General features: G+C 55.3%; 1 protein-coding gene across 2 annotated transcripts; it reads right to left on the bottom strand.

The window, feature by feature from the left end:
- Positions 1–719: 719 nt before the first annotated feature.
- TP53INP2 (tumor protein p53 inducible nuclear protein 2) lies at positions 720–21,228 on the bottom strand. Of its 2 annotated transcripts, none has more exons than XM_032992948.2 (4): positions 21,094–21,228; positions 11,293–11,629; positions 7,555–7,864; positions 720–6,185 (listed from the first exon to the last, which is right to left on the bottom strand). In XM_032992948.2, the coding sequence occupies exons 2-4, from the start codon at positions 11,414–11,416 to the stop codon at positions 5,933–5,935; spliced, it is 687 nt and encodes a 228-aa protein (XP_032848839.2). In that variant the 5' UTR covers positions 11,417–11,629; positions 21,094–21,228; the 3' UTR covers positions 720–5,932. The 2 variants fall into 2 exon arrangements, with proteins under 2 accessions (XP_032848839.2, XP_032848840.2); XM_032992949.2 differs by having other exon boundaries at positions 7,555–7,684; positions 21,094–21,224.
- Between the last annotated feature and the right edge of the window lie 5,394 nt (positions 21,229–26,622).

The following is a 26,622-nucleotide window of genomic DNA, read 5'->3' as shown; positions in this document are numbered from 1 at the left end:
CAGAGCTGAGAGAAATAGGCAGAGACGGAAAGCTCCACCTTGAAGAAGACAAGCCCTGTGGTGATCAACTCCATTAATGTCCCCGGCTGGTCTGATGGTGGGAACCTCCTGGGATGGAGAGGCTGCAAGTGTGGTGGGTGGCTGTCCTTGGGCTCTGGTTCCTGTGAGCAGCTGTGCTGAGGAGGTCACCAGACATAGTCCTGTGGTGGAGAAGAACTTGAGGGGAAGCTCTGAGGACTGTTGGGGGGATGCTGGAGTGCTGGCACGTCCCTCCCACCAGCACCAGTTATTTCTGGGTGCAGACAGCAAAGAAGGTACAGCAAACTTGAGGCACATCTGTGCCACATGGGGAAACGGTGGCTGTTGACAATCCTCAGTGGCTAGAAAGTCACCATGGCACCAGCTGGACATGGGTGGCCTCTTGTTTTAAACCTGGACACCCAGGGAAGACTTGGGGACTGCCATCACTCCCCCCCAGCACAGGGGAGCAGGGCTCAGTGCTGCCTTCTGGCAGGCAGCAACAGGCAGATGCTGAGAATCATTATTTCTTGACTTGAGGTGTCCTATCGCTTTTTACTGGCTGTTTTCTAGTTATAATATGGCTTAATCTTTGGGGAGTCACTTGTTTTTTGATAAATTCACTCAAAATTTAGTTTTACTTTATGCAGGGCACTGGAACCAATATTTATATTCCATGGGAGCAATTGCAAAGCTCTGTGTTTCAAGCCTAGAACCTCACTGGAATTTTTTTTTTTTTTTTTTCTGTTCTGAGTGGTATGACAAGACATCTAGTGGGGTTATTTTTAATCCCCAGTGGGGCTGGATGGAAGAGCAAAAGGTATCAGTAAGATGTAAATGTAAAATTATCTATTGATTAGAAATGTGCCTAAAGGAAGAGTGACGATTCCCACAACAGTGATCTTTGGAATGAGCCATGTGTTTATGCTATCCATGATGAAAAAGAAACACCGATTCCAGTGGAAAGAATCGTTTTCCTTCCAGATGGAGCTTTTACAGCAGTTTTTTGGAAAGCCCATTTGTGAGTGCAAGTTTCAGAGCATTGGGTGACAAGGACTTTTGCTGCACCTCCTCCGGCAGCTCCCCCCAGCCTTGCAGTGCAGGCGAGAGCCAAAATTTAGTGAAAGGACTTTGTCACAGCTGATGTGGCTGCCAACGGGGTGTCCTGCGGGTGCCGTGGCCACTAGCCTGCCTCTGCACAGTGTGGCAAGCACAGCCACACAGGGACTTGCCCTGGGAGGGGGGTTGCACGGTGGTACATGGGTTTAGACATGCCCTGGTATGATCTGGTTTTCATCTTGAGAGGTGGCACTTCTCCAGGAGGGCTGCCTCTCCTGATCTTGTCCTGATGGCTGCGGGACCCTTGCTACTTGCTTGAGTTCATCCATTGCACTGGCAGGGAGCCAGGCTGCCCTGCCCTGTACCGAAAGAAGGCAACTGAGATGTGAATCTCCCGTTCGCTGCTCGGAGAAGATCTCCTACACCACAGGGGCTTTGAATGTCACTGTCTGCTGCCTCCACAAGCTCCAGTGTCCCGATGCCTCCAAGCCTGCCTGTCCGTGCCTGCCCCTCGCCGCGATACCAGCGCAGGGCTGGAGAGCTGCTGCCAGGCCCAGAGCCCATCCAAGCTCCAAAAAAATTTCCTCCCACCAATCTGTCACCTGCATCAGCATTTCTCCATGTGATTGCTTCGATGGCTTTCCCCATCCCAGCTGCCTTCTGATCCCAGGAACACAGTGGGAACCAGGCCAGCTGCAGAAAGCAGCACCACTTCCCAAATCCTCGGGGGCTCATTGCTTAAAATCCATATCTGGTTGTTCACAGACAAGCCCAAGGGAGGGTCCAGCCGCACTCTAGCAACTGTAAGGTGAATTTTCCGGACATAGGCAAACGAAGAGGGGCTGCTGCTCAGGGATGATTCCACCACAAGTGGCCACAGCTCCTTTTCCATGCAGGTGCTGTGTCGGAGCATCAGACCCTGCAGCTCTTCCAACGCACAGCAGCTTGCACAGCCTTTCATCGACACATGCTGCCAAAGGCTACAAACACATCCCTGCAGCATCCTTCAGGTTTGCACAGCCAAAGGCCTCATAGGCAGAAACAAACCCCACATCTGAACAGAGAAGCATGGAAAAAACACATTTTTAAAGACCCCAGCATATTTGTTTGTCCCTGAGTCCATGGTGTAGTTTCCCCCTACTCGAGTAAAGAAAAGAAAGCAAGACTCACCCTAGCCATTCAAGCAGGACACCAGTCCATGGGCCTCCCTGCCAGCCAGCACTGTGTTTGCTTTACCTTCCCATGGAGAGCACTGCACAGCTAGTCACAGATTGAAAATACTGGGTGCAAAAAAAACCCCAATAATCCCCTAAAAACCCCCTAAAACCCACACACCAAAACAACCTACCAAACACCCACACTGTGTTGTGAAGTATCTACACATGCACACATGTGCACACAAAGTTCTCAGTTTTTAAGCACCTTTCATTTGTTTCAAAATCTGAGGAGACTTGTAACCTCAGTGTAAAGGGGTTTTCTTGCTCTGGCAACACTGGGCAGGAGATTTGGTATCAGGCCAGGTCTTGTGCTCACTGTTGGGCAGGAGAGGAGTGTTGCACGGCTTCTGCAAATTTGAACACACCTTTGCTGCAGCATAAGAAGGGTTGTCACACTGGAGGATCAACAGTTGCTTTGTAGGGGGTTAATAAGTGATTATTAGATGCTAATACAGGAGCAAGTGTGCAAACAACAGAGGGGGCATGGCAGGAGCCCATATACGCTGTGGTAAGCACGCTTCGTTGACCTGCAGGATGCTAGGACTCTGGATTAACCTCTTCATGAAAACATTATTAATAATTTATTGAGCCTTTATAAACATATTCTCAATATAAAGTGTGATAATAGTTCTGTTTCATGTCCTGTGCTGGCTGGGCACAGTGTGATGAATGATGTCTCAGACTGGCACGGAAAGAAGAAAGAAAGCAGCTTACATTCGCTTCTGAAAACCAGGACGGAGGAACAGCACAAACCATGTGAACTGCATGCTGGGTGCCGGCGGTTGGCAGCCATGAGGGCACTGAGCCGCCCAGGACCACAGCCCAGGGTTTCTGGCTCATGGCAGATGAGCAGGACGCGGAGGAGGATTTCGATGAGGGGTTTCTCCTCCTGGGGTACCATTTGCAAGCAGACTGGTGGGCATGGGAAGGCCTGGTAGGTGAGCCATGGCAGGATCCCCCCGGGACCCCGTTCCCAGCCGGCCTTTCCGCTCCCCAAGCCTGTCTTCCCTGGGGAGATGCAGGGGGAGTGACGGTGCTGCAGTGAGCCCCTGATTTTGGGAGTGCTCCGGAGGGACTGGTGGCATCTTGGATGCACAGGAGACTCTGCAGTGGAGAACAGGCTGGGAGACAGGATGTTGCTTGAGTTGTCCACTTCTTGATGTATATTTGGGCTAGACAGAAAATGCTTCCTCCAACACTGTTGCCCGGTGGCCACAGAGCATCTCACCCAGCGACACGGGAAATCGCAGCATGGGGAAGGCAGCACCTCATCAGACATCCATGGCACAGCCAAGAGCTCGGGCTTAGCCTCTGCTTGTCTTCACATGCACCTGTGCCAGCACAAATGCCGTGCTCCTGGCTCATACCAGGCATCACTTCAGAGGGAAACTAAAGGCGTTTAATGGGAATCCCAGGAAGCCAAAGGATGTAAACGTTCCCCTCGAGTCAAGGAGTTGTCAGTCTCCACCAAGAGGACACCAGAGATGAAATAGGGTGATCTCCAGTGTGGTTTTAGGTTCGGCGATGAGGGATGGTGATTGCGGTGAGGCCCAAGGAGTAGCAGGTGATACCGAGTGGCTGGGGGTAATGCCAGCTCCCCCATCCCGCTCTTTCTCTGCTGATAAACCACTGGCTGTGAAAAAATCCACTCCAAAGCTGCTGTGCTTACCAGCGAGGCTGAAAAAGCGGAGGACCAAAGCAGTGTGGCGGGTGCCTGGTGTCTTGAAACAAGAATCTGGCCTGGAAGAATTGAAAGGGAAAGGCTGAAAAGAAATACTTGAAATCAGTTCTTCAGGTTTTTTTTTTCTGTGCTTTTGGGAACGCCATGTCACCAGAGCAAAAGATAAACACTGTAGGTGAGCATCATCAGCCAGCTCTCCCACAGTCCAGGCTCCCAGGCACAGAGCTGAGGGCTGGTGCTTGCAAGAGGGTTTGTTTTGTTTATATGCTCATTAAAAAAAAAAAAAAAAAAATCACTAAACAGCTGTCTGAGGTTGGTTTTACCACAATTCCTTCAACCTAGGTTCCAATATGATACTAAGGGATGTAACATCATGAATGGAAGAAACGCCTGTGAAATCAGCATTTTTGGGAAAGGTGTGTATTATTTCTTGTCTAAAAGAGTGGGAATCCAGGCTGTGAGCTGGCCATGAGCAGGATGCGATGGCCAGACCTTCCCAGGGGCACAGGGTACAAAACCAATCCCTAAAGGGAGGGAGCTGGGTCGGAAATCGGCAAATTTCTTCTGTGGTTGGAGCCATCTCAGCTGGTGTTGGAGCCATTGAAAAGTCTGAACCGTGTCCTTAAAAAGGCAGAATGAGTCCGTCATGGGTTGGGGAGGGATTTGCATTAAAAATCATCATTGCCCACAACGTAATTTGGCCCTTCGCAGGAACGGATGCAATTTTTAGCGGGGGAAGAAAGCATTCCCATTACAGCTCCACTGCAACAATCCTCTCGCCCAGCCCTGCTGCCTGGGCTTTCCCCATCCTGACCCTTTGCAGTCGCTCCCAGGTCTATCTTTGCCCTTACTTCAGCCTCTTCCCTCCAGCCTCCTCTTCAGCATCCCCTCACCACCAGCTTCGACGTGCTTTTGCCACCCCAGGGAAGCTCCACAGGTCCCTGCCACCACTCCCTTCACAGGGATTAACACTTCATCCAAGAATATAAGTATTTAGAGAAAGATATACACACACATATACATGTATATAGGTACGGCTTGGGCAGATAAGTGGCTCCAGGACAAGGGGGATCGCTCGGACAAGCCAGCAGCTTGGGGGACCACCAGTCATGATAATGCTACCACTGGCTCCAGGCTGGACACTCCCTCCCAGTTTGGCAAAGGGCTCTGGAGAGGTGCTGGGACGGTGCTTTGGTTCCTGAGATTGCTTTTAAGGTCGTCTTTAAAAAAAACACCATGAGGCACCGCAAGCTGCCCGGCTGACCCTGCCATGAAGATGACTATCAGCTCTTCCCCATGACAAGCCCTTTTGGGACCGACAGTGGGGTTTTTGTCTTATCATGATAAAAATGTAATTAAGAAATCAAAGGGGAGGGGGGGGCAGTATTTGCTGGTTTTGGGGTGAGGAAGCATTATTTAGTGCCATTGATGAGATTTTCCTAAAAATCCCACATCTTCTTGCTTTGTTCTTCTTTTCACTTGCGCTTGGTGTCTCTGCTTGTGACATCCCAGCCTGGCTATACGTGGAGTGATGACAACATGAAGAAAGGCACTGATGTCACAGGCTTGTCAGGACAGACAGACTTTGCCGTGGATTTCAGAAACGGGCGATTTCACCGGGAACGCCAACCTCCGGCGTGAAGGCTGGCACGGCTGCGAGGGTGGAGGGGGTGGTGCAGCCCTCCGGGCTGGCGGCTCTGGGGGTCGCTGGCCTAGCTGGTGCCGGAGACAAAGGGCAAGGGGAGCAGAAGGCAGGATGAGGAAGACAAGGAGTGTGGGGGGGGGGCCGGGTGTGCAGCCATGTGGGAGTGTGCGGAGTGAAACCATGTCACGGGCGTTCGTTGGGGCCGGCGCCCCCCGGGGTGGCCGGTATCAGGGTGGGGTGTGAAGTCTTCTTCTGCCGGGGGAGGCGGTGGGGGGGGTGGGGGGGGGTGGCAGCGCGGGCGTGCTGGCGAGGTCAGTAGTTGCAGTGGCGCTGGCAGGGCTGGTGGATGAAGGTCCCACCGTGCTGCTCGGCCCGGCGCAGCGGGCGCTGGCGGGCCCGGTTCTGCCGCTGCAGTGCCTTCTGGCTGAGCTGGTGCTTCTCCGCCAGCTGCTTGGCCCGCTGCACCCGCCGTGCCTGCCCAACCTTCTCCAAAATAGCCGCCTTCATCGAGAGAGACCTGCCGTGGTGGGGCACGTGCCGCTCCAGCCGGGGCTCCGGCACCTCCCTGCAGAGGAAAAAAAGCCGTCGGTGGCCACGGGCACCCGGCCCTCACCCGCCCTGGCAAGAAGGGGACCGGGGTCTCCAACCCCCTCCCCATCACACTGTGCCCCCAGGATGGACCCGGCCACCTTCCCGCCGCAGCAGCCTGCTGAGCAGTGGGGATGCTCCAGCACAGGCAAGCTCTAGGACACCCGAGATAAACCCAGACACCACCAGGAATGGGGGCATCTCCACAGTCCCCCACAGTGGCCAAGCCCCTTGAGCCCGGTGGAGGGAAGCCAGGCCCAGCCCCATTGTGACCCATTTGGTCTCCTGACCCATTTCTAGCTCCCTTTGGCCCCCTTTCTGCACCCTCCAGCACTGAGGATCCTCTGAAGCTCTTGAGATCAAGCTGTGGTCCTCAGGGAGACTCTGCAAAGAGAGAAGTCCTGGAGGAACGGTGTCCCTTAGTTCAGGTGGCAGTTCAACCCAAATGTTCCTCCTCCCCTGCCCCAGTGAGGAGCTCCCGGGGGAGCTGCTGGAGGGCTGGGACTGCTGAGCAGTGGGGACCCCACAGCATGGTTGGACCCAGGGGTCAGCTGGCAGTGGCAGGGCTGAGCATGTGCATGATCAGGGCTTTCCCAGTGCCCCAGGGCAATGGAGGGCAGGCACAGGCAGAGGGGAGAGCCTGCAGCCCTGGGGAAGGGTGGTGGGGAGCTCAAGCCCACAGCTCCCAGGGCAGGAGAAAGCAGTAGGGCCATTTGGGGCATTTCTGTTTAACCTTCCCCCGCCATGACTCTGGGACACCCCTGTGCTGAGCCAGTACAGAGCCAGGAGGGTGATCGAGGGACTGCAGCATCCTCCTGCCTGGGGGTCCTGAGGGGACTACTGTGCCCAAAGGCCACCTTGTCCCAGTGGGTTTGCTGTGCTTGTGCCATACTTGTGCAAAGCCCTGTGTTTAAGGGCAAACCCCCCTAGCCAGGCAGTGGGGTGACAGGCAGTATTGGCAGCTGCACCAGGAGACTCTGCTTGCAGCAGGGTGGTAGGACACAGCCCTCTCCTTTGCAGCCCAGCACCAAGCTCACGGTCCTGCACCCACGGCCAGGATCAACATGGTGCTGAGATCCTCTTAGCAGAGTATTTTGGGACACAGAGGCCGCCGCCCTTGCACAGCACCAGCCAGGGCACCCTGCCAGCTGTTCAGGGTGCTCCCTAAGGTGGGACACGGGGACATTGAGGTCCGACACAGCCCCACTCCATCCGTGGGCAGCACGGGTGAAATGATCCCAGGCGCACACAGTGATTTGGGATGCTGGGACTGACTGTCCACCCCAGTCGCCCAGTGAGTTCTGGGGCCAGCAGCCCCCCAGCAAGCACCCCCGAGCCGCACTCACCTGGCAGCATCGTCCTCGAGGCCCTCCCCATCCACCTCGAGGGTGCTGGTGACATAGACGGACATGCTGGGGTGCTCGATGAGCAGGTCCTCCATGGGGCTGCTCCCCACGCCGCCGGGGCCAGGCCCCTCTGCAGTAAAACAGGGGGGAGGGGTGACAAACCAACTCTCGTCCATCAAGCAGGGACCGGCCGGAGCCGGGGAAGCGGCCGGCGGCAGCAGCAGACCGGGGGGTGCTGGGCGGGATCGCGTCGAGCGCCCGGTGCCACCAGCACCCACTCGCCGGGCTGCGCTGGGGCGGGCACGGCTGCCTGGGGGTGGCGGGGGTACAGAGCCATGCGGGGCGCAGCGGGGACACACACACATACCATGTACAGTGGGGAGGGGAGGGGGGGGAGAGAAAGGGGCATCGTTAGTGCAAGAGACACCCCACCACCATCACCATCGCTCGAGACCGGCGCGGCGGCCACGGGACCTCGTGGGGAGGGAGACACCAGCACTGCCCTGCACCGCTCCCCGACCGGCACCCTCCGCACCAGGGCAGCTGCCAGGGCTGTGGGGCCCAGCTCTGCTAAGCCAGCAAGCGTTGGGAATGCTTCTGGCTAGGCACTTTAACCAAAATGTGGGGGAAACCAGCAGGGTTTACCACACCATTTTTTTTTTTTTTTTTTTCCTTCTCAAGACGAAGGAAGAAATTCAGCTGGCAAGAAATGCTGCTTTTGCCTGTTTTTACGGCACCTGAGCTGTGCTGTGTCCTTTCGGAGGAACGTCAGCCCACCTGCACTTGCAAACACCGCTCGGCACTTTGCAAACATTGAAACCAAGCAAACACAGAGGAAAAAAACAGTCCACACCTTTTTTTCTGGAAGAAATCAGGGGAATAAATTCTTCAGCAAATGTTTTCACTGCACCTTCAGCTTCAGTCCATTAGAGGCCGAGTTTTGGGTGGTTGATCTAGGGGCTGCCCCCCACATCCCTCTGACACCCCAGGTGCCTTCCCTTCCTCACCTCCGCCTGGTAAAAGCACTTGGGCTGGTGCTTTTCTGGGCTGCCTGTGCTCAGAATTACTTGTTGTATTGTGGGAAGGGAGCCTGAGCCTCATGTTGGGCTCATTGGGATACCCAGACCCACTCCCAGCCTCATCAGGGGTATTCCAGGGAACTGGTCTCATGGGAGGATGCAAATGCAGGAGAAATCAGAGGTGAATGTGTTCTTGTGGTGGAGAAATGCAGCGCACGAAGTATGGGGCTGGCACTCACCACCCAGCATGTCCTCGGCTCCTCCTGCAGGTGATGCCTCGACCCGGGGCTTAGGGCAGGCCACAATTAGCCTTGCAAACACAACAGCATCTTTCTTCAGGCCAGTGGATATCAAGCTATTAATAGCTGCTGACATGCCGGGCTGGAGATTATTTGTCAGCCTGGAGAGAGCCGCTGAGCCTGGCTGGAGCGTTCCCAGTCCAGCAGCACTCCTGCAATGCGGGCACGGGGAGCAGGGGAGCCAGCACAGCTGAACACTGACCCAGCCACCCATGGATACCTGTCCCCATCCTTTGCCAAGGCGGGTTCTAATGTCAGAAGGAATATTTCGGGATCCCCAAATCCCTGGGTGACTTGCAGCTGTATCACTAAGCACTGGGAAATGCTCTTTGTTCCCTCCCTGGGTGCTGAGCAGATCCAAGCTGGGCGATGGGGTGAGAGGGGCATCTGAAATGCTCCTGGGAGATCTGGTTAATTCAGGTGCATTTTGCAACACGTGGCTCAAAGACCTGGCTGCGAGGGAGTGAATTCGGAGGCCCATTAGGCTGCCCTCCCACTGGGAGGGAGCCAGGCTGTGGGATGCTTGCCAGCTGCTGTGGCTCCAAGATGAAGGATGGGGGCTAGAGCCAAAGGGTTTAGTTTTTAAAGTGCTTTGCATAACTCCAGCCTCAGAAATAGGGCTGAAATAAATCAGTCCTTCACTGGCTGGGGAATGCTACAGGAAAAGGCAGCAGCAGAGCCAGTGAGAATTAGCAGTGGGGTGGCAGGTCCCAGGCAGACACACTGCTGAAAGCCAGCTCTGCACCGAGAGCCTGGCTGCTTGACTGGAAAAAAAAATGGGAGCTTTTTGTACCAAAGTCATCCCTGGATTCCTGCTGAGCTGGCTGCAGCCTCGGACCCAGGGGATCAGGGCACAGCCCAGAGTTTCTCTGTCTGGGGAAACTCCTGGCTCCTTCTGGCATGCTTTGTGCATGCTGCAGCCGTTGCCAGCTGGCCCCGACATGTGGTAGCTGCGTGCCCGTTGCTCCAGGGACCTCCTTGCAACCAGCTCCCTGCCGTGTCACTGCTGTGACCCCCCTGGGACAGTCACCAGAGAGCCCAGAGGACAGGAAATCCTCTGCAGCTGCCCATGCCCACACCACACACCCACCTGCACCAGCTCTCCATAGTGCTCCCACCAGGCATGGGACTGTCCCTGACCCCCATCCCAGGCTTGTCCATGCTCTGGTCCCCTCTCCAGCTCACCATATAGGGGAAAAATCCTAATGAATGACTCGTATCACAAAAACAAGCTCTGCTCAGTGCACGGGGGACAGGCAGGGAGCATCTGCTTGGAGAACAGGCGCCTGCAAGAGGGAGAACAAAATCTTCCTCCTAAACCTGCAGGATATATTTGTGGTCCCCCAGGGATGGGGCACTACAACTAAACAGAGGCTCCAAAAGCAGACCGTAGCCATTAAGGAGCTCCCACACAGGCAGGCTTGTTTGTCTAAGTCCACTGCTCTATTTGCAAGCAAAAGGTCATAAAATTATCATTGCAATTGTTTGAGTCATCGACCCTACAATAGAAACACCAAGGTCTTAATGGATCTGAAGAAGCTCTCGGCACACAAGGAATTTGATCCTTCTGGTTGGTGTCACAGGAGACTCCAGATGGTTACCACCATCCCTGGGAACGGGGAGTCCCTGAGGTCTCTCTGGGGATGGGGACCTTGCACCAAACATCCCTTGTCTGAGTTGGCAGGGGCACTGGGAATGATTTCGGAAGATAAGCCCTTTGGAGTTGAGATTTGTTCCCCTGATGGACTCATATGACCCAAACATGGCCAGATCACCAGCAGCATGTACCCAGCTGGGACAGGCAGGCACCACTGCTGCCTGCCCTCACGTGGGGAAAGCCCTGCCCCCCCCCCCCCCCCCCCAGTGTCCAGGGGTTTCTCCCAGGGGAAGAGGCTCCCGGTTTTCTCCCAGCAGGGACATCGTAGGGAGCAGCTGAGCCCAGCTACTCCTGGCAAAGTGCTGCACATAGCACAGCTTAGCCAAGGCCGTGGCACTGCCACAGCTCACAGGCAGCCCGCGTGGGTTGGTGTCCCCCACCCCACCGAACCCCCGGTGTGCAGGATCACACCAAAACCCTGGGTGACCCCCCTGGGCTGGTGCTGTGCCAGGGCCCCATCCTGGCACAGAGGCACCTGGAGGCTCCCAGGCAGCAGCAGCCCCAGCCTGGGACACTGCTGCTGCCCCCACACTGGCAGACAGCTGGGAACCACCACTGGGAGAGGAAAGGGGAAAAGGAGGAGCAGGTTGGGGGCTGCTGGGTGCCATGGGCAGGGCAGGGCACCAGGGGAGGAGGGATGTAGGGCAGAGCTGATCACACGTGGTGGAGGCTCACCTGCTGTCATCTCAGGGGGTTTGCCCAGCTCTGAAAAGACAAGGTGCAGCAGAGGCTGTGGGGAAACAGTCCCCCCTGCTTTTCTCACCTGCAAGATCAATTATGAGCCAGCCATCCTCCTCTTCCTCCTCTTCGACAAAGGGTTTGGGCTCCTCCAGGCCTTCTGGCGTGTTGCTGTCGCTGAAGAAGAGGCTGGTGAGACGCTGCAGCATGGTGGGGAGCAGTCTGGTGGGATGGACGGTGAGTTAGAGCTACTGCTGAGCACTGGCTTCCAGGCGTGGAGACAGAATCAAAGGGTACAGAGGGGGAAAACCAGCACTTGAGGTCTTGGTGGTGGAGATACTTTGCTGCTAGTGAAATCGTAGCTCAGTTAAATGGCGTGTAGTGCAATTCTGAGGTTCTTCGCTTGGCTTCAGTGCAAAGGCCTGTAAAAGGGAAAGAAAAAGAAATAAAGCATTTGGACTGGTTGGTAACGTGGCCCTCCTGCATCCTGGGGGCTCAGACAGCCTGGAGGGGACAGTGAAAAGGTGGCTCCGGCACTGATCTGTGCTGTGGGCTGTCCCAGCTGCTGGCATCTCCAAGGGCATCACACACCCTGCCTGAGAGCAGCAGTGAAGGGCTGGGTGCCCGTGCCCTGCAGCCCTCCGCCTGCACAGAGCCCTGCATCGTGTCCCCTTCTTCACAGGCAGTGTGTCCTGGGAGACCCATCCACCAGAGCTGCCAGGGGTAGAGCCAAACATTGTCCCAAAGTCAGGCTGGGACCTGCCTTCCTTGGCACTGAGCACGGCTGATGGCACTAAGGGCAAAGGGTGGGCATGTTAGGGCGGGGAAAAGGGTGTGATGATGCTGTCCTACCTGAGGACCGATGGCACAATCCATCCCTAAAACCCACCAGCAACCCACTGACAGCCAGGCCAGTGTGGCCACCCTTCCCTCCTCAAGCTGGGTCCCAAGAAGCCCTTGACTGCATTTTGCTCAAGCCCTGCCTGTGCAGATACCTGCTGGAGGTTGGTTTAATTTTGCAAGTCATTACTGTTAGAGTTGCTGTCTGTGTATATCTGCAAGGATGCTCTTCTGATACAGCTGCATTTTCATTGCCACCCTCTGCCCCAAAAGATGACAGTGTCACAAGTGTCATCGCTGCTCCTTTACAAGAACCTTATAAGGAGCCACAGGACAAAGAGCTTGGCTATGGGTTGTGTCTCATCCCCAGGTGCTCAGGCATCAGCATGCAGGAGTGAGCAGCCATGAGTGTGTCACCACCCTCATAGCAGGGCAGGGCAATGACAGCGTTATCCCAGCCCTGGGTGAGTGCTCCATCTATGCTCATCACTGTTTTACCCCTGGGGAAACACATTCACCCCAACTCAGGGGGAGGTTAGGACTCACTAATTTTATTAATGACACCAAAACTCTTGAAGAGGTACAGACAGACAGCAGTCACGAGGTGCAGTGTGTTATTTGTGGGGAGAAAATGTTTTTTGGTCCAGAGACATTAAAGGCCATTAAAATGGCCATCAAGAGCTAGATGCAGGGAGAGAGGACAGCTGTGTGCTGCCTTGCTTGGTGCATTGCCATGGGTGCATCCAGAGGGCAAACCCTCAGACCATGGCTCTGTTGACCAAGGTAGCAGAGAGCCTGCAAGTTGTCCTGGACCCTGGTGAAGCCCCACCTGCTCTGGGCCATGTGAAATGGGAGGCACGATGTGCCTGAGCCTTGGTCTGTATGCAAGTCCAACAGCTCAAGTTTCAGCTCAGCTACCCACCTCCCAATGAAGTGGTGTCTCCAGCTTCAACACTGCTGGGAAGGACAGCTGGCCTGGGTGCTTGCTGTGGTTCTGTGGCTCAGGCATGCTTCTATTTATCTGCTATGGGGCCACTCTTTTGCCTTCTCTTACATGCCTCAGGAGGTACATCATCTGCTCCAGAAGGCAGAAAACGGAAAATCAAGGGGAGCCTTTCCCCACGCATGGGATGCCCTGGGCTTCAGGGAATCATCCTGAGCTCTGCCAATCCCAGATGCAGAAGGGAGTGTCAGAGCATGAAGCAGCCCTGTGACACCCAGCTCTCCCTTCCTGGCACGGCCAGGGCAGCAGCGTGACACTACCTGTCCCCTTGAGCAGGTCTCCAGCCCCAGGTGACTTCAGCTGCCCCAGAGGTGGGGCAGAGCAGCCTACGTGGCTACAACAGTGCCTGGCTCCAGATCCCAGTGCTCAGGGGTCCAGCCCCCCCAGCACCATGTGCTTCTCACTCTCTCTAGGATGGCAGCCCCCTCCCCGCCACGGTCCATCCCTCCCACTCACATCCTGCGCCCAGCTCCAGCCAAGGGGAAAGGCTGCAGCTAAACCAGCTGGGTCCTGGCTGGGCTGGCCCGTTCCAAACGGGCTTGGCTGAGACTCACAGAGCCTCTTGCCATGATGAACTGGAGGTCGGCAAGGATTCCCTGCTCTGTGTCCTAAGAGGTTTCCTGGCTTCCCCTGGAAGCACTGAGTGGAGGGCTTTGGGGCACTGAGACACAACAGAGTTGTTTCCTCCAACTGCAGCAAAAGCTGCAGGCTCAGCGAAAGCAGCTCTCGCCTCCCAGCCCCCCATCACCACCACGACAGTAGCAAAGCCACAGCTTTTCTCTTCTCCTCCAGTGCGCTCATGATTAAATTATCCAGATACAATTTAATGCTCCGGGAAAGTAGGGTAATAATATAAGGTAGGGAAACAACATGAAGAGCAGCTGATACCCAGCTGGGCGACGAATGGAAGCTGGCCCATCAGGCTCTCTCATGTGCTCCATGCTGAGCACAGTGGGGGTTTCTCTCCCATGGGACCGATGTGTGCATCCATCCTCTCCTGGGCCAGGCTGGCAAAAGGCACCCAGGACAGCCCTGAAGGCTGCAGTACACAGCCATGGTTTCATTACACGCCAGTTCTCCCTCCCTGCAGTCTGAAATCTGGCATCCGCCTGGAACACTTGCCTAGTTAGTAAATACCTTTTAATAGCATATTAATTTTGTAATAAATGTATTAAATATCTAATTGCAGCAGAAACACTGCTGCTCTCAGGCACCTGCTGGTGATGTCTCAGGGCTTCCTGCTGTTTGCTCTTTCCCAGGTCCCCAAGCAGGAGGGAGGGGGGCAGGAAGCACTCAGCAGCCCATGGCAGGCACAGGGGGCTCCAGTCCCCCAGTGCCAGCGTGGTCCTGTCCCAGTGCAAGGCCAGGAGTGGGTTCATGAGCTTTTTGAGCTGGGGCAGCTCTGCCTGTGGCATTCCCAGGCTGGCAGAAGTGTTGAGCCAAAGCTGACACCAGTGTCACCATGCAGCTTCCCAGGGTGACCCACGAGGGCTTGAAGGGGGCTGGGGACAGCAGGGTCCCCTGAGCCCACCTTGCTGAGGAGGACACATGAAATGCTTTTGGTCTGCCACAGCCAGTGCCCTACATGCAAATTTCAATTTTTTTTTTTTTTTTTTTTCACCCTCAGATGTGCATGCCACACAACAGCAGAGAGCTAGGGACAAGAGCTGGCACCCTGGGAGACCGGCGGCCTCAGTCCAGCTGCAAGGGGAAGGTCACACACTGCATCCAAGCAGCTACTGCAGGGCAAGGTCTGAGCCAGGCAGAGATTCTCCCCATTGCCTCAGCAAAGCCAGCCTGGAACAAACTTGCTGCTGGACTGCAAGCTAGCTCGGCACGCACAGCCCTGCCAGAGCTCCTTGCCTGGACAGCACTGGCGTGCTCCTCTCCACTCTGTGGGTTTGGTTTGGAGAGCCCCCAGCAAGGAGTCCATCCTCAAAAGAGTTCAAAGCCAAATGATAAATTACACAGTCAAAACAGAGAGCAGAAAACCTCTTATTTTTATTTCATTAAAACTTGACAGCAGCTTTCACTAGACAGTAGTAAAGCTGATCTCCCCCTCCACTCCCCTCCAGGAGTGGGGCTCATTCCCCCAGCACCCTTCTACTTAGGAGTAGTCCCCAATAAAATCACAGGGTGCATCAACAAGAAGGTCAGGAGCTGAAGTGTCTGAACTCCACAGCTGCCCACCCTAACCCGAAGATTTTTTTGCTGAAGGCACAGTGGATACTATTCGTTTCAGTTGCCTCCTCTCACAAATTTAACTTCATTTGACTCATTTCTATAATTAAAGGTCCTGGGATAACCACGCTCCCATCACATACAGCCAACCCCATGATCATGGGCTGTCAGGGGCCATCCTGCTCCAGAGAAAACCCACAGCACACCAGGAGGGCTGGGGCAAAAGGGAAGGGGGCTCACAGGCAGGACAAGGGGGCTTGCAGGCAGCTGCGATAGCTTTAAGGGCAGCAGGAAAGAGTTAAAAGCTCCCCCAAGAGCAAAAGTGGAGGTGGATCATTTTAAAGGATCATTCCCCAAAGAACTTGAATAAGTTCATCAGCTATCCCCTGCTCCATGCCAAGGAGTGCGGGGTGGCCCTGAACCACCCACTGGCGCGAGGAGGTACCATGGTGCATGGGTGGGCTACACGGGCAGGGCAGAGCTTGCAGCATCAGCCCCTTGGATAAAGCAAGTCCCACAAGTTCCCAATGCTCGGGGACATTTCAATCCTAAACAGGACCTTGGGGAGGTCAGTTCACTGGTAAAACCCGCAAGAGCAACCACGGGTTGGTGGCAGCATAGACAGACCCAGCGAAGCCAGGGGACTGCGCCGCGATCCTTGCAGAATGCCTGCCGGGGGCTGCTGGGCCAGGCTCTGCCTCGGCTGCCCGTTCTGGCCGGAGCAAGAGCTGGGCAGAGGGACAGACAGTGTGATCAGACAAGCTTCATAGGAGGAGAGCATAAGGCTTCCTGAGAGTCCGAGCAGCCTTCCCAGGGCTGTCCCTGGGGGCACTCGGGGAGCCGCAGGGGAGCTCCTGCCAGCACAGCTGGCAAAGCCTTCGGGATCAAACCTGCAGGGTGGAGACAGGAGCTAGATCCTGGCAAGCAAGGACCCAAATGAGCTTTAATCTTCACATTCACTTTATCCTGTCTGCTCTGAAATCCTCAGCAACACGGGGTTAAAGAGGCAGGACCAGGCAGGCTCTTTGTCTCTGAGATCCACCCTCAGCAAGTTTGCGGGTGTCCCCGAACTGAGTGGTGCAGTTGCTTTGCCAGAGGGAAGGGACGCTGTCCAGAGGGACCTTGGCAGGCTGGAGGAGAGGGCTCCGGTGAACCTCATGAAGTTCAGCCAGGCCAAGTGAAAGGTCCTGCACGTGGGTTGGGGCGATCCCCAGTACCAGCACAGACCAGGGGATGGATGGACTGAGAGCAGCCTTGCGGGGAAGGACCAGGGGATACGGGTGGGTGACAAATGGGATGTGAGCCGGCAGCGTGTGCTCACAGCCCAGAAAGCCGACCGTGTCCTGGGTGGCATCACAGACAGCACGACCAGCAGGTCGAGAGAGGCGATTCTCCCCTTCTGCCTCATCCTCACAAGGCCCCACTTGGAGTACTGCGTCCAGCCCTGGGGTCCCCAGGGCAAGATAAACATGGACCTGTTGGAGGGGGTCCAAAGGAGGTCACGGAAACGGAGTACCTCTCCTGTGAAGAAATGCTGAGAGAGTTGGGATTCTTCAGCCTGGAGAAGAGAAGGCCCCAGGGAGACCTTATTGCAGCCTTTCAGTACTTAAAGGGCGCTTATGAAAAAGATGGAGAAAGGCTTTACCAGGGCCTGTAGTGACAGGACAAGGGGCAACGGTTTTAAACTGAAAGAGGATAGGATTAAACCGAACATAAGGAAGAAATGTTTTACAATGAGGGTGGTGAGACAGTGGACCAGGTTGTGCAGAGAAGCTATGGCTGCCCCATCATTGGAAGCGTTCAAGGTCAGGTTGGACAGTGCTTTGAGCAACCTAATCTAGTGAAAGATGTCCTGGCCCACAGCAGAGGGGTTGGACTAGAAGGTCTCTGAAGGCCCATTCCCACCCAAACGATTCTGTGAGTCTATGACCTCCCGTCTACCTTAGAAGGGAGCCACTCCAGACCCTCCCTGCAAGCCACCAAGAACATCAGCTCCTCAACTTCACCATCATAGAGAGTTGGGGGTGACTTTCTCAGCTCTTCACGAGGCAAAAGGCTCCATGGCCAGCTGTTACCAACAGCACCCAGGTGGCGATATGGCCACACACCACCTCAGTCCCTGCAGTTTTCACAAGCCCTTCTCTGGCTGGGACAACCCACAGTCATTGGCGATCAAGCTCCAAATTTTTTCCAGGTTTTTGGAAAGCCTTCACTTCCCCTGTGGCAAACATTTGCCCCATTTGTACCAGGACAACTGGGGCCAGCAGCCTCATGGAAACTGCAGTGTGGGAGGAACCCAAATGTGTCCCTGCCAGGAGATTTGAGACACTATTGCCCAAGAAGTGCCCTGTCACCAGGCAGAGATGGTGCCCACAGCAGCAGTTTGGACCAGGAGGTGGCTTCTGCCCCTGTGGTGGCCAGGGGCAGTCAGGGCTCTGGTGCCTTCTTCCAGCCCACCCATATCTTGCCAGACATCTGTGGAAGATGTATGGCCAGTGCTGAGGTGTGAAGGCACTGCCTGTGCACCACGTCCTTGAGGTGGAGCTGAAACCACACACACGTTCTCTGTCCTCTGCCAGAGCCGGGGTCACCATCACAGGACAGCTCCCATCCTTCCCAGGCTTCCACAAGCCCCCTTACTTGGCATATCAAACCAATCCCAAGCCACTGCCAGCACAAGGGGACAGCCCACAGGTGACACTCCCTTGGGGACAGTTGAGTTTCTTAATGAATGAAGATTATCAGGATCCTTACAGAAAGTCCAACAGCCTTTTAAAACTAGCCAGAGAATATTAAATATTAAAAGTTAGAGTAAGGAAACCATAATGCACCGAGTTATTTTTTTCTTTCCCCCTTCAGAAACCTTGACACAATAATTAGTTTTCTGAGTCACTATCACTGCAAATAACTCCAGGAGCTAAGAATAGACAAAAGGATCAGCAGCAATGCCCCAGGATGTGCCAGGAGCTCGCCAGGGCGGGAGCCACAGCTTCATAGGACTGGCAGCTCCCAAAAGTCACAGGCTGCAAGAACAACAGCAACTCCACTTGGAAATGGCAACAGGCTCCCTGAAACTTTCCATAAATACTCAGCAGCAGGAGGGATGCTGCTGACAAGCAGCAGAAGCAGTCCTTCCTTGGTAGAGCTAAGAATACCCCGTGCAGTCATCACAGCAGGCGTTGGAGGTATAAATCAGGTGCTTTCCTCCAACCCACTTGGGAAATGTTATTTTCAACTTATTTTACCTAAATTAGACAAATGTTTCACAGGCTGCTTTCGCTGTGCTGAATGTACCAAAATCCTAAGCCTGGCACAGAAACAAGGTGAAGGAGAAGGAGGTCTGGCACCTGAGCAGCTCGAGTCAGGGCCCTGCTCATCACCCCAAAAATGACCAGTGAAGCATCCCTACACCATCCTCTATCCATCCCCATTGAAGAAGGGACCAGAGCTGACAGGAGCTTGCCCAGGACAGTTTAGCAGGGCTGGATTAAAGCATTTGGTCACTCAACTGCACCTCAGCTCCTGCTAATCCCTTTACTTTGGCCAGCAACTTCATTTATGGGGTTCCCCTCAGGGAGCACTGGCCACAGGGGCAGAGCTGGAGCTCAGGGTGCTGGCGGAGTAGACAGATTGACTCCAGCAAACCAGAGCTTGATTCACAACCAGAGCCTCTTCCACTGCAGAGCAGGGAAGTAGAGTAGAGATAGAGAGTAGTTCCCAAAAACTCTTTATCATGAGACTCTTATTATTAATGACAGCCCAAGCCAGCGCCTGGAAGGGCTTTCCCCAGCCAGCCCAGGAGGTCAGCATGGACCGGAGTCCCCATGTACTCTTCTATAGCCAACCTGAAGGAGAGGAATTGGGGTCACAATTCCTTGGACCTGGTGTCACCATCAGCACATGCTCCCCTGTGTAACTGCTGTAGGAAGGAGGTTCTTGCCCCAAGGACAAACCTGACCTGCTATTTGACATCATCACAGAGAATCCTGGAAAATCTGTCAGTGGCCAGCAGAATCCGAGCAACCAGGAAGTTTTTAGATATGCCATGAGCTGTCCTATGAAATTTTAGAAGCTTCCTCTCTGGGATGCACTAGGCGAAACATCCCTAGGGGCATGCATAGTGAGAGGGGAGCAGCCCCAACATTACACCTTCCATAAATCACAGCAGGCTGAATACTAACTGGCAAGTTGGACTTTGATACCGCAGGAGCCCGGAGCTCCCCACCAGCTCCTCCCAAGCCTGCCCAGGGCCATGTGTGCGCTGGGGCAAGACTTGCCTGTGCAGGGCTCACTGTGCAATTACTGCTAAAAAGCTCTTAGATAAGAGCTCATGTCTCGGGTTTTTCCAGATTTATTTTAGAGAAAAAAAAAAATTGTTCTTGGAACTTTGTAGACTAAGCCTGGTGGGAAAGAAGGTAGAGCACAGTCGTGTACTGGAGCCCAGAACCTTTTGGGGATGGTTTCCTACTCCAGCAAAGCCTTAGTCAAATTAGAGCCAGCGCTTAGCACCTGCCCAGCTCAGCCCTTGCTGGTGCTGCTGTCAGCAGTGGGTGTTGCTGGTCCCAAGAGAGGCACTTTAAGCCATTAACTTGGGACCCCAGGGTGCCAGTGCCTTTGCTCAGGCACTCCAAGCAGGGCTGTAGCACCCCTGCACACAAGAGACATAAACGTCTAGATATATGCATATGTATTAAAATATTACAAAAGCTATAATGCCTTTTTTAACATGTTTCTACAGTTACACTCCATGGAGTCCAAGCTTTTCAGCTGATAAGCCCCCTCAGATGGGAACAGTTTTAGTGCCCAGGACCTTCCAGGTTCAGCCAAGCTGCTGAGGTCCTGATGTGAGAGGCATGAAATTCATAAGAAAGTTGACCTTTTAGGACATTTTTTGAGCTGTCCCAAAGCAGATGCGCTTAGAGCAGTAATAACAAAAGTAGCCTCTACACGTGGTACCATTTGGACTCATGGGCTCAGCATCCTGGGACACGGTGGTGCCACACTGGTGGCACGGCAGGATGCCACGACATGGACCTCAGCCTGGCACTGACAGCATCGTTCACCCGCTCCACAGGGCCCCACGGCTCCTTCCCACGCATCACAGTTAGCTCAAGAAAAATAGCTAAGCACACCCTCAAATCTCATTAAAAGCACTGGGATTTACAAAGTAAATTAAGATCTAAAGATGGAGGTGTTCAAAAGCATCAAATAAATGCATTAAATAGAAAATACAGAGGCCGCTATTTCTCGATCACATATATTTCTATATTATATGTTTACATTCCCTTTTCAAACAGCCACGTTTTTCACCCAAAGAGCCTCTAATAAACACGGGGAGACGGGCCCACGTTTGCAACTTGCCTGGGGAAAGCCACAGCGGAACCTCGCGGGGTGACACCGGACGAACGGCTGCAGGGACACGGGAGGGACGGACACGGGAGGGACGGACACGCGTTACCGGCACCGGGACCGCCCAGCACCAGCGGAACCTCCCCGGGCAGCCGCGGGCACGGAGCCGGCAGAGGCCGCGCTCCGCGGGGTCACGGCAGGACAACGCGCCCCGACCGCGGGGGGGAGCGGGTGGGGCAGCCTCATGATGTCTCAATGTCATATGCAAATTAATCAGACGTCACCAGAGCGGAGCCAATGGGAGCGGACCCCAACCTCGAATCTTAATCCGGTGATGAAGAAACAAACAACGCGGGGGGGGGGGGGGGGGGGGGGGGGTTGGGGTGTGCCCGGCGAGTGTCCCCCAAAGCGGCCCCCCTCGTCGCCCTGCCCCCACGGGGGGACCCCGCGTGGGGTGACCCCGCTCAGCCCGAGCCTTGCCCGCCGCCCCTCCCCGCCCGGCGGGACACTCACCCTGCCCGTGCCGGCGGCGCGGCGGGGAGCGGCGGGAGGCGCTGCCGGTGCCGATCGGTTCTGCCGAGCGCCCGCCGCTCCCCCGCACAAATCGGGACCTCCCGACAGCTGATCGTGACGTCACCAAGCGGCCCGCCCGCCGGCGGCGCCGCGGCCAATGGGAGGCGGGGGCGGGAGGGCGGGGTCGGTGCCCCGCCCAGGGGGGGCGCAGGGTCCCGCGGGGGGGGGGGGCGGCGGGGGGGGGTGAGGGGGGGGCGGAGCCGAGGCGGCGGCAGCGGGGCCCGGGGGGCCGGGCAGCGAGCGGAGGGTCCCGCTCCGTGCGACCCGGCGAGGCCGGTCCTGCGGGGACACAAGTGCCCGAGGCCGAGCCCGCCCGGGCCCCTTCCTCGGCCCGAGGGACGCGGCAGCGGCCCCACGGGGAGGGGCAGGGCTGCCGCAAAGGAGGGGCGGCGAGAGGCCGAGGAACGCGGGGGTGTGCTGGGCGGAAAGGCGAGCGGCGGCGCCGGGATGCGACGGGAGCGGAGGGAGGGAGGAAATGCCGGAAAAAAAAAAAAAATAAAAGAAGAGCTGAAGCCGTGGAGCCCGTTGCGCTGTGGCCGGTCTTGGCCGCTATCGGGGCGCAGCAGCGGCCCGGGGAAGCGGGGGGAGGCAGGAAGGGTGCGGGCGGGAGATGCCAAGTGAAAGGGTGGGCAGCGGCGGGGAGGACAGAGGCCTGGGGGGCTCCCCCCCCCGCCTCGGCCGGACACCCGTGTCCTCCCTGCTGCGCCAGCAAGGCCTCGTTCAAAGAGAAACTTTGGCGAGGCACAAATGAGGAGGGTTGGAGGTAAGTGCAGCAGCCGAAAGCCCCAGGCCGTGGCACCCAGCTTTCCCCCCACCTCCGAAACAAGCCGGGGCTCAGAGGGGCTGGCCGGGACCTGAGGGTTGTAAACAGAAACACCCGGGGAGTGTTGCAGCCCCCCCGAGATGCTCGGCAGCACCAGGTTCGCCTTCGTCCTCATCGTGGGCTGACCACAGGAGCAAACTTCGGTTTGACATCGTGCCAGGCTTGTCACACGGCAGGAAATTGTCCACATAAAGATAGAACATTTATTAAAACAGTCATTAATAGATCATTTTAAGTGTCTGAGTCACGCATGGTACAGTTAGAACTCATCCAGTCCCACAGGTGAGAATTCCCCATTGCAAATTCACAAGAGGCAGAATTTAATTGAGCCTTATTCAACTCACAGTCACAAGTTAAATAACATATGTTCTTCTGTAGTTGAAGGACCTTGCAGGAGGATGTAAAGCATCTCAGGAGGAGAGCTGCCACCCAGCAGAGCTCTTACCCTGCTTTGCTGGGAGGGGAGCAGATTGGGATGTCTGTGGAGGGCATTTCCAGCGGGCAGCAGCAGTTTCAACTAATGCCACAAAGAGCTGGAGGTGCTCAGCACCACCGGGCATAGCAGTGAAGGCATCCGCAGGAGACACCCAGAAATTATGGCATAACTGAAGCTTGACCCCCAATCTGGTCCCTGCTTGAAGACAGCTCATACTGCCAGGGGAGTTTAATTTTGCCTCTTTTATTAGTATTTGTTTTGCATGGAGTGATTACAACACGGCTCTTACTGGCTGAAGCAGGAGTGCATCAATTAACCTTTAATCCCACTGTTGTAGGTATAAATAAATAAATGCATCAGAACAAATCTTGCTAGGGTTAAACTTATCCCAGGGTAAACTATCCCATTCACACTGGCCTGACCCTGGAAGGGTTGGTTTAATGGGGTGACCCTCTGTCCCTTTCAGGATGGGAAATGCTTCAGTCTCTCCTCCACCCTGCCCTGGTCTCTTACTGAAAAAAAAGGGAGGCAGCCCCCCGCCCAGGGGAGTTTTTAGCCACAGTGACTTATTGCTGGGGGAAAGGTGCCACAAACGCAATAAAGCAGAGGAGTGAGCTTTGCACCAGCCTGGAGCAGTCAGCAGAGGTTGCTGGCCCTGGGCGCTGCAGTCGTGGGGCTCAAGCGATGGTTGACAGCCTTGCCTACATGGCAGTGGGAAACTACGTTGATCTTGCTGGCACAGGGAACAGCAATCAGGAAGCTGTGGTTGCCCAGCCCTTGCGTGTGTGACTGAGCTGCCACCCTGAACTGGGGTCCACGTCACTCTGCCTTCTGGCTGTGTTACAAGGCCAGCCAGGAGAGCCTGCGGGTGTTGGAGTGGCCCCCTCTTTGGTACCGGGGGCCAGCACTGCCTCTTGGCACTGAATAAGGGAAAGAAAACCAGAGTGACTTCTATGTGGCATCCTGGGGTAGGCTGCAGGGACACCCACCCTAACAGGGGGTGACCTGGCTTTTGCTCCTGGACTGTCCTGGCCATCAGGCAGCTGAAGAAAGTCACGCTGCAGTGAGTTGACTTGCAAAGCCCGAGATGGCTGTGCCTGGAGAGGGCGAGCAGGCAGCTGACTGCACATCACCTGCCCGCAGGTAATGGAGAGTTAGCTGTAGCCTTGGTATGTCAAGGGATGAGTCTACACCAGCAGGTGCCTTGGGCTCTGCTGCTCAGGTGCATAACCAGTGGCACTCTGTATATTTGGATGACTGTTGAAAATAGGATGGTGATTGTGTTGGCTTCTGCTTCACCCAGGAGGTTTTAGGAGGCAGTGCTGGTGGCTCCTGGCAAGGCACAGGGCTGGAAGGTAACGTGCGTGCTTTGTTTCACCCAACAAATGGCAGGCAAATCAGTCAGGGCTCTCATAATTTACCTGTCCTTTACTAAAAAAAAAAAAAAAAAAAGGATGCTGCATCCAGCTACCCAAAACTTCTAAAAAAATAAGAGATCGGGAAATAATAGTATGACTGGATCTTTGCAAAGCTCTCCAAGAACATGTCTGCAGCATTTGTGATGGACATCCCAGGGCATCCTTCCAGGCCCAGCTGTCTGCTCTGGTTTCCCTGCAGGTCCTCTCAGCCACCTCGCTGCATCCTGAGCAGATGCTGCTCTTAGCATCCCTGGTATGAGTTTTTCCCCAATCCTGGGGAGCACTGCCCCAGTCATTTCTCCTGGTGATGCTAGTGTCACACAGGTAACTGCTGAGCACCATGAAGAAGAATTTCCCAGCCGTGGCCCTGTATGTCCTGGGGTCAGGACCCTGTATGGGTTAACACCTGCTGAAGTCCTCACAGCTCCCAGGTGCCTGCAGGACACATTTTGTGAGTTGTGTGCTTGTCATTTGGGGCTGGGAAGAGCAGTTAATGAAGAAGTACATGTGCAATGTACAGAGACAGTCGTTAAACACATGCTCTGTGTGAAACAATAAAGAACAGGAAAATGAAATGAGCAGAAGCTTTTCTTTCTCCTTCCCCAGAAGGACACCCTGTCCTGGCCACCCCTGTTCCACTGCAAGCCCTTGTGGCACCAACTGCAGGAGCCAGAGAAGTGCCCAGAAACCCTGACACCTGTCCAGCCCCAGCGAAGCAGACTGGGAGGTGCCACCAATAACCCACATCTCTGGTGTCTGGGTGTCTGACATGCTTCAGCAACTCAGGCTGCTATTTTCATGTTGCCTGTCCCTTGGTATGGAGTTGACTGGGAGCTCCTGCCTTAAGTTGCTTTTCTGTGTCCTAGGTCAAGAAAAAGCAACATATGCTTCTTTATACATCATTAAAAATCCTCATTGCTCTCCTTGTAAGCAGATCTGGCCCCTTGAGCGGTGACATTGGGGACAGATGTGCCTGTGGATGTCAGCTCTGTCTCTACTCATTCTTCTCAAAATTCACTTAAACTGGGCAAAACTACCAGTCCCTGAGAAATCTCAGTGGAGTCTTGCTGGGGTTTGGTGGCCAGAGGAAAGTCCATCAGTAATGGGCCCAACATGGTCTCTCCTACTGCCCTGCTCCCCCAGAGATGCTCAAGACCTGGCTGGCCCAGGTGGGCTCCATCGCAGGTCCACAGGGCTCCACAACAGTGTCTCCTCTCTCTTCTCTTCTCCTCTCTGCTGGCATGGAAGGGATGCTGGCAGGGAAACCCAACCATGTCTGGCCAGACACGCACACAGGTGAAGGGTCCAATTCAGCCTCTGCAGGATCCAGGACTGTGTGGGTGTGGTGTGGCTCAGCTGCCCGTTAAATTGGAGTTGTTATGACCTTTGGTCACTTGCTGCCTGGTAGCCAAGACCCCACTGGTCCCAGCACAGGGCTTTGCAGCCTGCTCCTGCCCTTGCCCTGCTGCCAGCATCAGCTTCCAGCCCTGAGTGGGTGTGGAGACCTCTGCCCACCCACCCAGACCATGCTGGAGAAGAGCTGTGAGGTTCCTTGGGCTCTGTGAGGAGCCAGGCACTCAGGGAACCTGTGATTATTTCAAGGCTGTGGACAGATCCTCCCTTGGGGACACCTTGCACGCCAGTGGGTTGGAGATGTCGACGTGCTCTGCAGCGGTCAGGAGCTGCTCTGTGCTGCTGGGCCTGGTTAAGGGATGCTAGGCTGAGGAAGGTGAGGGTGGGATGGATGTTGATCATGACTACAGGGCAACCACAGCTTTGCAGCCCCAAGAAACCTCCTTGTGCCACCAATAGACACCCACAGCCTACATGGCACCTGAGGGTGCAGGGGAGAGACGGGCCCAGCTCACCAGCCTTCCCCAGCTTCTCTGCCTGAGGAGCGGGCAGCAGGCAGGCTGCCTGCTGTGCTTTCATCCCGGAGGTGACTGCCTGTCACCTGAGATGGGGATGGTCCATCACATGGAGAGCTGCAGCTGTGGGCCTGGGATTTGCCAGGGGCTCTGAGTATGGCTTTCCACCGGTGAAGAAGCATGGAGGAGTTTACCTAGGGCAAATAACCATGAGAGTGCTCCAAGAATTACCGCAGCCAGGAGGTGACCTCACTTGAAAGAAATCTGGGTGTTATATTTACACTTCTCATGCAAAAAGACCTATTTCCCAAAGATGAACATGGTACGGATGTTTTGCATTTGTTACAAAAAATGGACTTGCTTCTATATTTAGAATTTGGGTCACCAGCAGCTTTCTGCCAGGAGACACCAAAACATCTTTTGAAACCAGGGTTGCAAACTGGCTTTCAGCCAGGCAGTGGTGTCCCATTGGGACAGCTGCCCGGGGAGGCAGATACTTTGGGGGAGTCATCAGGGGAGAAGTTGGCCGCCTTCTGCAGCAGCACCCGCCTGGAGTGGGGTGTCCCTCCCAGCTGGGGACGCTGCAGAGAGCCCACTGCCATGAGCAGCCCTGCATGACCCAAGCCCAGGAGCTCTCTGATTCAGTGTACCCCTTGACTGACACATTCTTGTTTTCTACAAGCTTCTCACTTGGCTTTGGGACAGAAGGAAATAGCAGCTGGTGAGATGAGCCCAGTAATTTGACCCAGGGCAATGTTGGGGTGTGTGTCTCAGCATGGAGTAACCTTGCCGGCCTGGGTGCAGGCAGCCAGGGTCACCACTCACACAGCGAGAGGCTGGTGCAGGACCGGGCACGGCAGCGCCCTGTCAGCCCCCACCACTGCCAACTCCCTGGCAGCTCCAGCACCTCTGCCAGAGCCTGGC

This window comes from Tyto alba, unplaced genomic scaffold (assembly GCF_018691265.1).
Source record: "Tyto alba isolate M040663 unplaced genomic scaffold, T.alba_DEE_v4.0 Super-Scaffold_33, whole genome shotgun sequence".
Lineage (NCBI taxonomy): Eukaryota > Metazoa > Chordata > Aves > Strigiformes > Tytonidae > Tyto > Tyto alba.
This window is presented reverse-complemented; position numbering and strand designations above follow the sequence as displayed.